The following is a 13,466-nucleotide window of genomic DNA, read 5'->3' as shown; positions in this document are numbered from 1 at the left end:
GTAGTCTCTCTTTTCACTTGTCAGTCATACTGCTAAGAAGCCTTACCACATACTATATAGACTCATTTGTAAATAGAGGTTAATTTTTATCACTCTGCCACTTGGAAACTCTTCCGCTACAACCTCTTCTTTTTCTGCTATTGTCAACCTCTTTCTTTCCCTTTAACAGAGTGCCAAACATGAAATGACAGTGACCAATGTTGACTTAATGTGGATGTTTAATAATGAAAAAAAGTGTGTCAGTCCCAGCATTAGTTACAAATGGCAGTAAGTGTATCGGATGGCAGCCCTGTAATAATTTTACATCCATCATTCTTTCCTGATGCTTCGCTGGCCATCTGATGGATGGGGCCAGCAGTGTTAACTCTTCAGAAACTGACACGGTGTATCTAGTTCAGCCTTATCTAACACATGCTCCTTCCCTCAGATAAGGACAAGGCATATGAGGAACTGTGAATTACAGGTTTCGCTTGGAAAAAGTGAATATGAAGGAGCTCATGGCTCTGCATTCAGTGGAAGACACTACAATTAATTAGTGATTTGTGGATCGCTTTTGTAGATGTTGCTTTTAGCCAAAATGAATTAGAGAAGTCAAATTAGAACTAGATATTTCAGTGGTTAGAGGAAAAACTTCATGAAGGAGGAAGACATGTTAGGTAAATCCTCCGGGAGGGCTTGAGATAGATCATTGCTGCACAGTGGCAAAGCAGGAGCTTTGGGGGGAGGGGAGGCAGTTGTGTGTGAGCATGAGTGTGTAATTTTTCAAAAGCCCCCAAACTTTTAAGTCTGCTGGTTGGAATTTGTCTAAGAAAAAATACAGTGATGCAAATCATGAATATTGTTTCTTTATAAAAGTGAGTATATGTTATTTTTTTAATCTCTACATTTACATATTAATTATTTCACGACTTTAAAAGACACACGAATCTGATGTTGAATGCTTGCCTTTTTATTATTGGAGTCTCTCTACTCTGAAAATTTATATAAAATGGATAGGGAACTGCTTTCTAGGCAACTGATTATTAGGAAATCTAGACCAGCTTTTTATGTGCAAGTTGGCATTTGATCCTTAGGTTTTCTTCTCTTTGTTTTTCATTCATAAAACCCTCTTAATTCTGAGTGTCTTAGCTAGGGAACACTTCTTATGGGACAGGAGGGGAAAGGAAAACCCCTTAGTGAATATTATCAGCACAGAGCAGCCAGTTTTCAAAGACCATGACAAAAAGGCAAATAGGTATTATGTCATCACCCATCCATCACTCTAGATGTCAGCCTTTCAATAATTCCAATCGACATTCTCGACAGGCTGGTGCAAGTTAAAGGGGCTGTTTGTTTCTAGAAATTGAGTATGGGCTGTCTATAGCCTTTTGTTCCAGATGGTTTTCTTCTGTGTCTTTTCATTTCTTTCTTTTTCTTTCTTTTCTTTTTGGGGGTATTTAATTGAAATACATGCCGAGTTTGCAGACTGCAAAGATCAGAGCTGTTTTCGTCCAGCAGTGGTAACTATGCATTAAACATTTTGATTTGTTTGAGCTTGAAGTTTAGTCCTTTTTTGCCATTTGCTTCATGGAGTTTGTGTATATTTACAGCCTCTGCATTTAATGGCCACATGCCTTATTTTCACAGATGGCCAGTGGAAGACTTTTTCTTTCTCTTAGTATAGCCCGCTTTCAGTTTTGCTACATTTGTCACAGTGCCACTACTGCAGCTAGCAAGTGCCCACGCTTGGTGGGGAGCAATTATGGTGTGAGTTTTTAAGGAGCTTTTTAAAGGTTTTTTTTTTTTTCCAGTAAACTTTTTATGGTTTAATTTTCAAGCCTAGAAAAGCTGTGCATGTTTTCAAACAGAGAGTCTTGTGTTCTTTACATCATTCTGGTAGAGGGGTTAGTGCAGGATGGTCCAATAAAATGAGACACCCAGGGCATGCCAAATTGGGCTTTCGGATAGACACCCACAGGCCTCTCTGATGATTGAAATTGTCTATTCACTTAAAGACATGAGGAGATGCTCACAATACTATTCCTGAAAAAAGCAAGTTTGAAAACACCATGTAGAGAATGATCCAGATATTTTTAAATTATAGTTCTATGTTACATAGATAAAACACTAGAACAATAATACAGTATAGTGATGCCAAGGTGATAGGGGTGTAAATTGGCATATATGGGCCCACATTCTGATTTTTCTTAATTTTCTATAAGTAAAGTAAGAATCACTTTTATTGTTGCACCAGAAGTGTTCTCTTTAAAAACCTGATCTATTAAGTATGGTCTTTCCTTCTCTTCTCCCTTGCTCCTATCCTCATCTCCAAGATCGAATAGCTGCCTTCAAGACAGTTAAACATTAAAGCACTGAAATAATTAGAGACATTTGTTTTTCACTTACCCTCTTATATTTACTAGATGTATTGCACTCTATTGTCATTTATTGCAAATTACCAATATGGATTAAAAATTATGAGGAAAATATTCTGAATTGAGCATGCATTTCAAAGGGTCTCATTGAATCTCTCCAGGCATACCGCTTCTCCTTTTCTTACAAATGAGAAAGACTTGCTTATGGGTCATAGGAATAATAATGGCTATTGCTATTTATTTTGTGCTTTACCCTTTCCAAAGTGATTTCACGTCAGCTTTCAACCTCCTGCCGTAGTATGACCAGAGCAGTAGTTTTTGTTTTAAAAATAAAAATGAGATTTGAGAAGATCATAGGAATTCCGGTAGGAGATCCGTTTTTAAGCCAAGGTCTTCTGGCTTGGAGTTCAGTCTCTCTTCTAATGGACTGTGCTGAAGAAGTTTGAGAAAGTCCCCAGTGCCGGATGATTCGCTTGTGCTCCAGCATTGGTCATGTGTATTAGTTAGTACGGTCTCGAGGCTTTATTACAAAAATCTCGTTTAAGCAGTCCCCATCTCCATAATGTGTACATTGTCTTCCCATTCTTTGTTTTTCCCGCATCTGTTTCCTTCCTCGGTCTCTCTCCCTTCACCACCAGCCTTCACCACCAGCCGCTTCACTAGAGGAAGAGCCAAAAGAACCAAAAGAACACGTTCCATCTTGTTTGCTTAGCTTCTCGTAAGCAGCGCTGATAAAACATGTGAAGTTTTAGCTGTTGATTAAACTGAGGTTCTAAATATCTGTTCTAATCTGTATTTTTCTCTCCTTTCCCTTAAAACAACCATGGATAATTGGAAAGTGAACTATAACTCCAATGTGCCCATTTCTAATTGTCAGACCCAGTGTTTCTGAACCAAGCCATGACTCTTTAAAATAGTCCAATTATATTTATTTAACTGAGGTGACTACTGGCTACTGAGGCTACATTCATAAGAAAGCTAACAGTTTTATAGCTTTTATTCCATGAAAAGGAAAAATTAAAGAGAAAAATTCTATACATTTCTGTAGCTCAATAACTGAGTTACTCATTGTTTATAGAACAATTATCATCAACGTTCAAGTTTTGTGTTTACATCTCTGCAGCCCTCCCACCTACCGGACGTCCTGCCTCGGTCGTTAATTCTCTTGTTTTTCTTTGTTGGCCTCCTGTTTTTCTCACGTTATTCCTTTTGATTCAACTCAGTGCGCACAGTATCTCTATCTGGACTGCTTTGAAATATAACAAGGTCTTTTTTTAGACTTTGGTGGAATGCTGACCACATACACAAACATTTGAAAACTCGGGTCTTGGTTTTTTCTTCTCCTGCTTTCCCGTTTCCACGTGTACACACCATAAGCTCCAGTGTGACAAACAAGCAAAGGCCAGTATTTTGCCGACAGTATTCATGTGTGCCTTCTTTGTGACTGATCTGTTTTCTACAGATTCCTTTGAGTGGCTTTTTTGTGCATGAATCCCCCAGGCCTCAGTGACTTCTTCCTGTCCCTGGCAGTGGTTTTCTGTTTTAAAGACTAAATTAGTAACGTTGAACTGGGGCACATAACTGTGTCTTTCACAAAGTACCTGGATCAGTGAATCGGATTGTCTCTCTGAATGTGACAGTCTCTTCACAAAATATATCTCAATAACCCTCTAGTTTTTTTTTTTAATAATTTAAAATCTCTTCCTTGACTTTAAGAAAATGATGGTAGAATTGTCAATTATAAGTGGAGTGGCCTTAGGTTTGAAACTTAAAAACTTTTGAGAAAACTGTCATTTATGATAAAGAAAATATGTATAGTTTTATACATTGGTCACAATTTTTTGGTTTTGTTTTAGGAAGTGCCCAGTAAAGTAGGACATAGAATTGTGGGTTTGAAAGACAATGAAAAGGGCCTTGAATTTCCTCTTCAATATTTTAAATACACCAGACAGGTAGTGCTATGTCCAATGCTCAGAAATCTCCAGAAAGGGGAAATTTTTTACATCTTGAAGCAGCTCATGTAATGGACAGACATCTCTGACTATTAGACAGCTCTTTGTGGTTCATTATATTTCACCCGATAACTTAGAGCCGTCGGTCAGTGTTGTATCTCTTGACTGTATATGGTCAAATTCTATACCTTTTTCACAAAGAACAGGGCTCGATTCTTTTTTAAATAAGTTAATTCTTAAGATATTTAAAGACAGATATTTTTACCTGCTTTTCCCATCCTATTCAACTTTCTTTTTCAGGGTCCTATGCAACTTCTCCATAATGACAATAGGGATATTGATAGGAACATAATCCAAAGCTGAGTTAAGCCCAAAACATTATGGCCATTGAGCATCCCTGGTCTGCATTCCAATTCCTATAGAAAAATAAACTAAGGCCATTATAATATTGTTTTTGTTAATGAATCCATACTGGCTTTTTGTTGTCACTACATCCTCTACTATGTGCTCTTAGCCAGAGTTTGTAACCATCAGCTCTGTCTTTTCTGGAACATACATTAAGTGCTCAGGTCGTTGTTCCTCAAATTTGTCTCTTCTTTCGTTAATCAGAATGAATTGTCATTAACTTTCTAATATTTCTCCTACTTTAAAATCAGTTCTTTAAAAATCATAGATAGGGAGTCATCAGTTTTATCGACAAGTCATGCTGCTATCTTGGAAAATTATTCGTCTGGATTAAGACTTGAATTCATAGAAACTGTATGTTTCCTTCAAAACCACTCCATCTTCTTCAGCTTCACAATACTTTTTAAGATACTTGATCTGCCAATACATTTCAGTTTGACCAGATTGCCTGATGAAACTAAGTTTCTAAGAAATTTAGGTGAAAGTATACTTCAGGAAACATTTCATGAAGGTGGCTACCAAATGTCATAAAAGGAAATTAGACTGTGAACAAAATTATGTGTTCAAATTCATGATTTTTTCTCCACTAGGGGAATCTCTGGATTTTGAAAAAGAAACATCAAGATTAAATAAGGATTATTTTGTAGATGAGTAGACCTGAGGCCATTTATGGACCTTTCCAAACCCTTAGTTCCCATATCTCTATGACTGATCCTCTGATGGAAAATATTCCTAAGGGATACCAGATTTCAGAGTACTACTGTGTCTGGAAATACCCCACTGGATACATTTACATTTGACCAGAGTAAAATTAGTGAATGATTTCTTCAACTTGCATTTTTGTTAGTCTTGGAGGGAAGTGTATGTGTGTGCCTGTGTGTGAGAGAAGAGAGAGAGAGAGAGAGAATGTATTTGTATATAATTTATATACAATTTACAAGAAAGCCTTTTCTTCCATTTGTGCTGTTAGATTATGTGGGTGGATGGTTATTTTTTAGAAAATGGCGTTCTCAATAAGCAAGGGTGGAACCGAGAGGTTGAGGGGGTGGACATATGCATTATTTCTTTGTATTTTACTTAAGCTGATGAGAAAAATCTCCAACTGATAAATCATTATGATATTATAAATAATCTTTCATCTTCTTTGGTGGTCTGTGAGGTTCACATAATTGGAGGGTTAAAAACCTTTTTTGTTTCATTCTTCCTCCCGTGTCATTAATATATAAGTAGACCATAAAAAAAAGTGCAGCCAGAAGGGGTTTAACTGTAACTGAGTCAACATTTGACAGTCACACTCTATTCTGTCATTTCATGCATGTGCTTTTTATGAGTTTTATAGCTTTGTGAGCTTTATTTCAGGGATGTCCATTATGATAGCTGATCCACAGCCCATCTCTCTTTGTGTATGTGTGTCTGCTGGGGAGCAAAGCTCATCACTTATATGAATCCCAATTTCAAGGAGTAACAGAGGAACCATTTACTTGTGCATTATTTAATTTGGGATTAGGTAACTAAGGAAATATCTACCTCTTTTAAAACAGAATTTTTGTGTGTTTTTTTGTTTTGTTTTGTTTTGACTGGTCTATGAAATAACACAGGATGTTCGTTTGAGCCTCTATAAATAGTGAATTTTTAGTTATTTTCTGTGTAAGTTGAAGTAATGGAATAGGAGTTTTCAATTTAAGTATGTACTAGACTTATAAACTATCATGCCTGAACATCAAATGGAAAATGAAAAAGATTAAATACATTGCTGTAGATGATAGACAAGAGGAATGAAAAAAATGTCTACAATTTTTAGAGTTGTTAGCAAAATTCTCCTTGTGAATGCAGATTTGTCCACTACTCTAGCCATGGAAAATAAAAGGTCATAACTGTGGCAAGTTACTTAATACTGATATTGAACTAACTCTTCTATTCCTATAATTAAAATATGTTAGGAAGAATCTTTATTTTTTCAATTTCCCTCACTGACTCTTTCCCCTAATATGAAAAGCATAGATATCTTAATTTTTTAAGCAAATGAGAGTCTATTGTTATATTTAAACCCCATTTTACAAGTTAAGATTCTGGGACTCAGGGAGGAGAATTGATTTGTCTAAAGTAACATAGCTAATATATACAGCAGAGTTTGGTTAAGAAGTGATGTTTTGGATCCCCAAACCCATTATTTTCCATATGGGTCATTTTCTGTATTTTCAAATATGTCTTCTTCCCATTAATCCCTATGGTCTTTTGTCATTCAGAACATACAGATCTTTACTGATTACTTCTAATCAGCTCATTGCTCACATCTCTAGATATTTCTTGGCTTTCCTTGTTGATTCCCACCATAGCCTGGTGTCATGCACAAACAATACATGTGTTGTTTTCTACTAAGCAAGTCAACTGAATGAGCCCCAGAGCCCAAGACCAGCTGCCAAATTACCTAAGTGAATGTTAGCACAGTAATAATACTTCTTTAAATGCTGGGTTTTAGAATCATTTATTTGACCTCAAAAAACTATTTGATCTAAAACTTTATTTTCTTCTGTAGATGAGATATAATTCATTTGGATCCTTGTTCAGGTCAACATAGGATCAGAAGATTTTTCAAGTAAAAATAGACTTTACCTAATATTGCCCCTTGATCTCTGTAAACCTACAGTATTGTATAAGATTTGATTAGCCAGGTAGGAATCATCTTTCCAAAGGAAACCTTATTGTTACCCAATTGCTAATTTGTATTCAAGAGAGAAAGCATACAGGTCATCTTATTTGATCCTTATTTATAAATTCTCAAGACTTGTTTTGACTACTTTGTAGTAATTAATATGTTCGCACCCTCTACTCTGAGATGACTCAGAGCGTGAGAATTTTAGCAAGTATTTCTTTAAATGTGTCTATTTTTCTTTAAATTTTGCTTTATTTCTGATAGAAAAAAGGTAGAGGAGAGTAAACCAGTGAATCTTGTCAGTCTCAGACCAGCATTTGGGTAGCATTGAAGGGCAGTAAAGTGAAAGCGCTGTATTGGATTTGTATTCAAGAACCCTGATCTTAAAATGGGTTGTTCTTTTTCTGTACATGAGGTGTTCTTTTTCTGTACAAATTCTTGACTAATTTGTTTTTTATTGGAGCCAGATGGGACTAAGAGTCTAACTTTGGTAAAAATTGTCACTTGTGCCCATCAGCATTTTTTTCTGCTTCCACAAACTCAATTTCTTGAGTGTTTCCCATTTTCAGCATCTTCCCATTTACCCCCTTTCTACCTGATATCAAACTGCACATTTTGTTTCAGCTGCCTCTGTTAATTAATTAACTAATTAGTTAAAAGAGGGGGAGAGTGGGGGGAGAGGTAGAGGAAGAGGGAGAGAGACAATCTCAAGCAGGTTCCACACCGAACGCAGAGCCCTATGCAGGGCTCGATCTCACAATCCTGAAATCGTGACCTGAGCTGAAATCAAGAGTCAAACACTTAATCCACTGAACCACCCAGGCACCCTCAGCTGCCTCTATTTAGAAAAGATTAATTTAATTATAGGAACTTTGGGAACCAAAATATTACCTTTTGAGTAACCTTGGCACATTTGAAAAGAGGCTTTTAGAACGGGAAAGATTTAATCCAAGGAACAGAATCTTAAATGGTTGAATTTTAGACATGATAGAGCATAGATGGACTTTTTGGGGAAGGGGACAGCCAGGGATGGTGGAATTCGAAGGAGTAGGATCAGAGGAATCTTCTTAAGTACCAGCATTTGTGCTTTATAACATTTGGCTGATTCTTTCTCTTCCTATATACCTAAATAGATTGAATTTAAACTTTTGAGAACTATTCTTAAATTCAACTCATTCTTCTGATGTTTCAATATATTATCTAGACAACTATCCATATAAAGATTTATATATACCCCATACTTAAGAACTAAATATATGGGGCACCTGGGTGACTCAGTCCGTTAAGTGTCTGCCTTCAGCTCAGGTCATGATCCGGAGTCCCGGGATCTATCAAGCCCCGAATGGAGATCCCCACTCAGTGGGAGTCTGCTTCTCCCTCTGCCCCTCCCCCTGCTTGTGCTCTCTCTCTCTCTCACTCTCAGATAAATAAGTAGAATCTTAAAATAAGAAAAAGAACTTAACATTAACTTTTGTTTACTATAGGATCAATTTTCATACAAAATTCTATGGTAATTATTTGCCATGGAGCCACTTCTTATAGACCATGTATGTACCATATAACCACTTGGGTTTTAGTATAGCCCCCTTACCTCAGTTCCTTTAAGTCTTCTGAATTTATAGTCAGCAAGGGTTTTTAAAATGTGCCAGTGTTACCATTTTGATTTACATGCTGTTGTAAGGTATTTTAATTAAAGGCACACCACACATTCTCTAATTCCTCCAGTCACATCTCATTTCCCTGTTCACATGTCTGAGAATCAGCTATGCCAAAAGTCACAAAAACAATGAAGCTTACCCTGTTGACTTCCACTATTTTGCACTGACATGCTCTCAGGAAGTATTGTAAATTCTATTTGGGGTAACTAATTAAAGAATTTTATTATATTGTGTACTTTAGAGGTAGATGAGTAGAGGTTACTTACTGTAAAAACTGATGGTTAGTTTCCTGTCCATCATTAGCTAATTTTAGCCTCTTGGTAAGATGGCACAAGATTCATACAGCTGAACTCAGAACCTTAGAAGTCACTCAGCATTTTGTCCTTTTTCTACTCCAATTGCCTTCATTTCACTTTTTCTTCTTAAAAGACTTTGCTTCAGAATGGAAAACTCTTTCTAAAATATATAGCATTTATTGCCCTATCCACCATTAAATCAAAACCTGAGAGGCAATCCATGCCTAGTACTTTCTCCAAAGATAGTACAGTAAAGTCTTCATTGACTGGAGATGGTCAGATCATGTTGATGGAGTGTGTGTGTGTGTGTGTGTGTGTGTGTGTGTGTGTGTTTAATGTAACTGTCTTCCATTTTAACAGCTACATTTACTATAAAGAGAGTCTGTTAAGCTGGTGTCCTTGGCGCTCCTGTTCTTAGCTGAATATATACTGCAGACTCTCCGCAAAAGAAATCCAGAGCATATAAAACAGCTGAAAGTACCAATTTCACACAAACTAATTGGATCAGGTTCTACATTTTTAAATATATAATTTATTTCAACTTAGTACTATATAATCCTATAGAACTCGAATTGATATCAACTATCTTGTTTCCAGTTTCCCTGCTGTGTTTTATACTAATGGACAATTAAATACTTTTGCTACTAAATCATGTATAGACTTTGATGAAAAGGAGTTCCAAGGCCACTAAATTGAGAGAATTTTTTATCTAGTATGTACAAGTGTAATACTGTCAGAGATTTTGTAGAGATAAAGCATGTACTATATTAAGAATATCAATACCCTAATGGTTCTTGGTGGGAACATTAGTTGGGCCCCTTTACTTGTAATACAATTATTTTAAGTAGTTGATTATTTTCTGTGAACATTTTATTGTGTCAATAGCTATCCCTCAGTATATGTGGTTCATTTGTACAGTTCATGACGGTGTTCCTCAGAAAATGAGGTGAATAATTATAAAGAAACCTGAGCAAATTTTATGAAAGCCAATAGATGCTTTTCTTAAAACTATTTTGGAACCAAGTCATCCTCAGAGCAGTGATGGAAAGTGCTAGAAAAAGTTGTAAAACTTCCATTATATGCTTTTTCTTTTCATAAAATCACCTAATTACTTAATTGGAAGTAGTTTAATATCTCATGAACGTTATGTTTTCCTTGAAAATAATTTAGTTTGTAATGCCATGTTCTCCGTGAATTCAAATCATGCACTGCATGCTTTTAAATGACTTGATGTCTTTGCAGATCTAATTTTGGTGTATTTGTATCTCAAATAATTCGCCAACTCAATATTTTGGCTTAGCAATCCAAATCAAATTGTGGTCCAAGTAGCAGGCACTCACATCGAATGTACAGAGACTTGACAAGCAATTAGCAATGAATATTTAAACGTCTTCATTACCCTTGCATGAGGAATGCAGATGGCATTTAGGGAGATGGCAACCAGAGGGCACTACTGTGAATTATGTTTCTATCAGTTGGTCACCTGACTATTGGAAGACTTTCTCTGGGCCCCATGCCACTCCTATACTTCTACTGTCTGGCTTAAAATAAAGGCATTCCAAATGTTGGAAAACAGGTTGCTTTCATGAAATTTCTCTGCACATTTTATGATTTGGTAAGACTGTCTCCAAGGATCCCGGCATATACCCCTGAGGCATACCAAACCCCAATGCCAAGACTGTATAGGGGATTCTAAGAATCAGAGTTCCTTCAAAAACCCTGCTGATCATTTGCTTCAATCCCCTCAGCATAATGTGCTGAATGTGCAAAGGTGAATAAATCAATGTTCTTTCCCTCCCAGAAGCTAATGTACTATATATGGCCCAAGAAAAAAATGTCTTTGAATAATTATAATTTCCAGATTGAGCTCTCATTATAAATTTCTTTTTTAAGGAAAAAACAACACTGGAGAGTCTGACTCAGCAACTGGCAGTTAAACAGAATGAAGAAGCAAAATTTAGCCATGCCATGATGGATTTCAATATGAGTGGAGATTCTGATGGTTTGTGAAAATTGTTCATATATATTCCGATAAGTGTGCAGATGTGTCTATTTAGTGCCAGTTAAAACTACTAAAAAAGTATATAAGATGGCCACCTTATACCTGGTCATTAGAATAAGAGCTCTCATGTACTGAGCAGTTCCCACATGCCAAGCAATCTGCTGGGGGCTTTGCATAAATCATCTCATTAATTTCTAGCACAACCTGTGAGATAAATACTATTACAAATAAAGAGATTGGCCCCTGGGAATTTTGAATCATTTTTCCCCAAGATAACAGGGTTGTGAGTACCAGAGGCAGGTCTTAGATTCAAGATGGCATGATTCTGAAGCAAGTACTCCCAACCACTGTCAATTTTATCTCTCACTTCCCTATTTCTTGTACCCAAAGCAAACTTCAGAAACTTGTGTCTATAAGCTCATTTTCAAGTTTTCATTTGTCAAACTCTGACCAAAATACAAGGCTAAGTGGACATTTTCAGGAGACAAGTGTCTCCTGAAATGTGTGTGTGTATATTTGCATTTTGGGACACTTCCCTCTTATACTGCCTACCATTCAGTCAAGTGTCCTCCCCTTTATAACCCAACTAGAATGCCAGCAACTCAGCCTCATGCTTTCTTCACATGCCTCGAGACTTCTGTTTTCTGCATCATCTCTGAACATTCTAAACATCCCCAATGACAACCAATTAAATTGACACACTAATTTTAATAGCACAGCAAAGAGAGAAAAAGAAGAAAGTGCTATTCCTCTTACCTTGAGCTGCAGCTGGGAACCTCCGCCCAGTGTAAAGTGCCATATATGCATTTTGAGAACACTATCCTCAGATTTGTTACTATGGTAGAGAAGGTCCCCTGCATATAGAAAAGACTGCACCAGAGCAAAGGAAGGATACTTTAGGACGGAAGAGATGGCCTTGAGTTCTAGTCTGTCTGCTCTGTGCCTTGGGCCAATTCTACTTTTAAGTCTAGTTCTATACTAGCCAAGAAACTAGCCAAACTTGAGCATGTAGTCAGATAATCTTATCAAAACTGAATTTTGTTCAGTTGGATATCCAACCAAAGTCAGTGTTTTCCTGGCCTGTTGGATCCAAACATTTCCTTCTCCTTTCTATCTCAGTTGGCTAAGATAAACGTGGCCTAAGTACAATACAAAGAGCTTGTTTAGCTTTGATGAAGTTGCATAATGTTCATTTTATTGCTTATGTTGCTGTAAGGTGTAAGAACAAGAAAAAGCAGATGTGCAAATGATCATTCGCTAGTTACAAACCCATTTCAGAAAGATGTTGCCATATATTAGCACTCATTTTTGTCAATAAAAAGACAATTACTGGTAATAACACATTTCATAAATTTTAAGTTGTATTAGCATGATAAAATATACCCATAGCAATCAGCATTAAAACATCAAAATTTTGTTGCTGTTATTTGTTAAATTCAGTCATGCTTGTATGCAAAATATTTTCCAATCTTCATCAGACCAAAGAGCATACCATGAATGAGAAATAATGAGAAACTCCACCACCAGGTATGCTGTGTTTTTGCTTGCTACTCTAGAGGTCTTCAAGTCTGGGTAATTTTGGTTGATTCCTATTCCTTCTAATTGAGAAAAGCGAGGAAGAGGAGTATGAAGGAAGAAAAAAATAAAAAACAGTGCTTTTATTAAAGATAAAAGTTCTGGAAATACCCAAATTATTTTAAAATTTTATATGCTACCAAAATACATTCTGCCATATTTTCTAATGATAACCCTGGAAAACTTAGTATCACATTTCTGTGTTTCCTTCTGCTTCTCCTGATGTTCTTTGCCTGAACTCGAGTATCTCTGGAAGCTGTTTAATCTGGTGAAACTATTCCACAAAGTCACATGACCCCTAGAGGAGTGAGGGCAGCTCCCAAGGGTTCTACCGTGGCTCTTGGTTATGTTTTATCACCATGAGTCTTGCTGACTGGAATGGAACTTTCAGTGGATCTCTTTGGGTAACTTTAGACATGAGGGAGAAAATTCAGGGGAATGAATATAATATTTGTTTCACCATAAATATTGTGGCTGTGGACTTTTAAAGAAACCATAGTAGTGTAACTGTTCTTTTTTTTTCCCCTACCATTTTCAAAGATCTTCTGGGGAGCAGGCTATCATTAATTCA

The 13,466-nt window shown here is 36.5% G+C and overlaps 1 protein-coding gene across 19 annotated transcripts in view; it reads left to right on the top strand.

Moving 5' to 3' along the window:
* The window catches only part of SOX5 (SRY-box transcription factor 5), a 963,841-nt gene that overhangs the window by 937,209 nt on the left and 13,166 nt on the right, over positions 1 to 13,466 (top strand). For all 19 annotated transcript variants that reach the window (XM_045811725.2, XM_045811726.2, XM_045811732.2 and 16 more), the window contains one exon: positions 11,212 to 11,320. In XM_045811725.2, coding sequence (XP_045667681.1) covers positions 11,212 to 11,320 — 109 coding nt within the window. The remainder of the gene's footprint in view (positions 1 to 11,211; positions 11,321 to 13,466) is intronic.

Source organism: Ursus americanus, chromosome 25 (genome assembly GCF_024610735.1).
Source record: "Ursus americanus isolate L20-20 chromosome 25, mUrsAme1.1.p, whole genome shotgun sequence".
Lineage (NCBI taxonomy): Eukaryota > Metazoa > Chordata > Mammalia > Carnivora > Ursidae > Ursus > Ursus americanus.
This window is presented reverse-complemented; position numbering and strand designations above follow the sequence as displayed.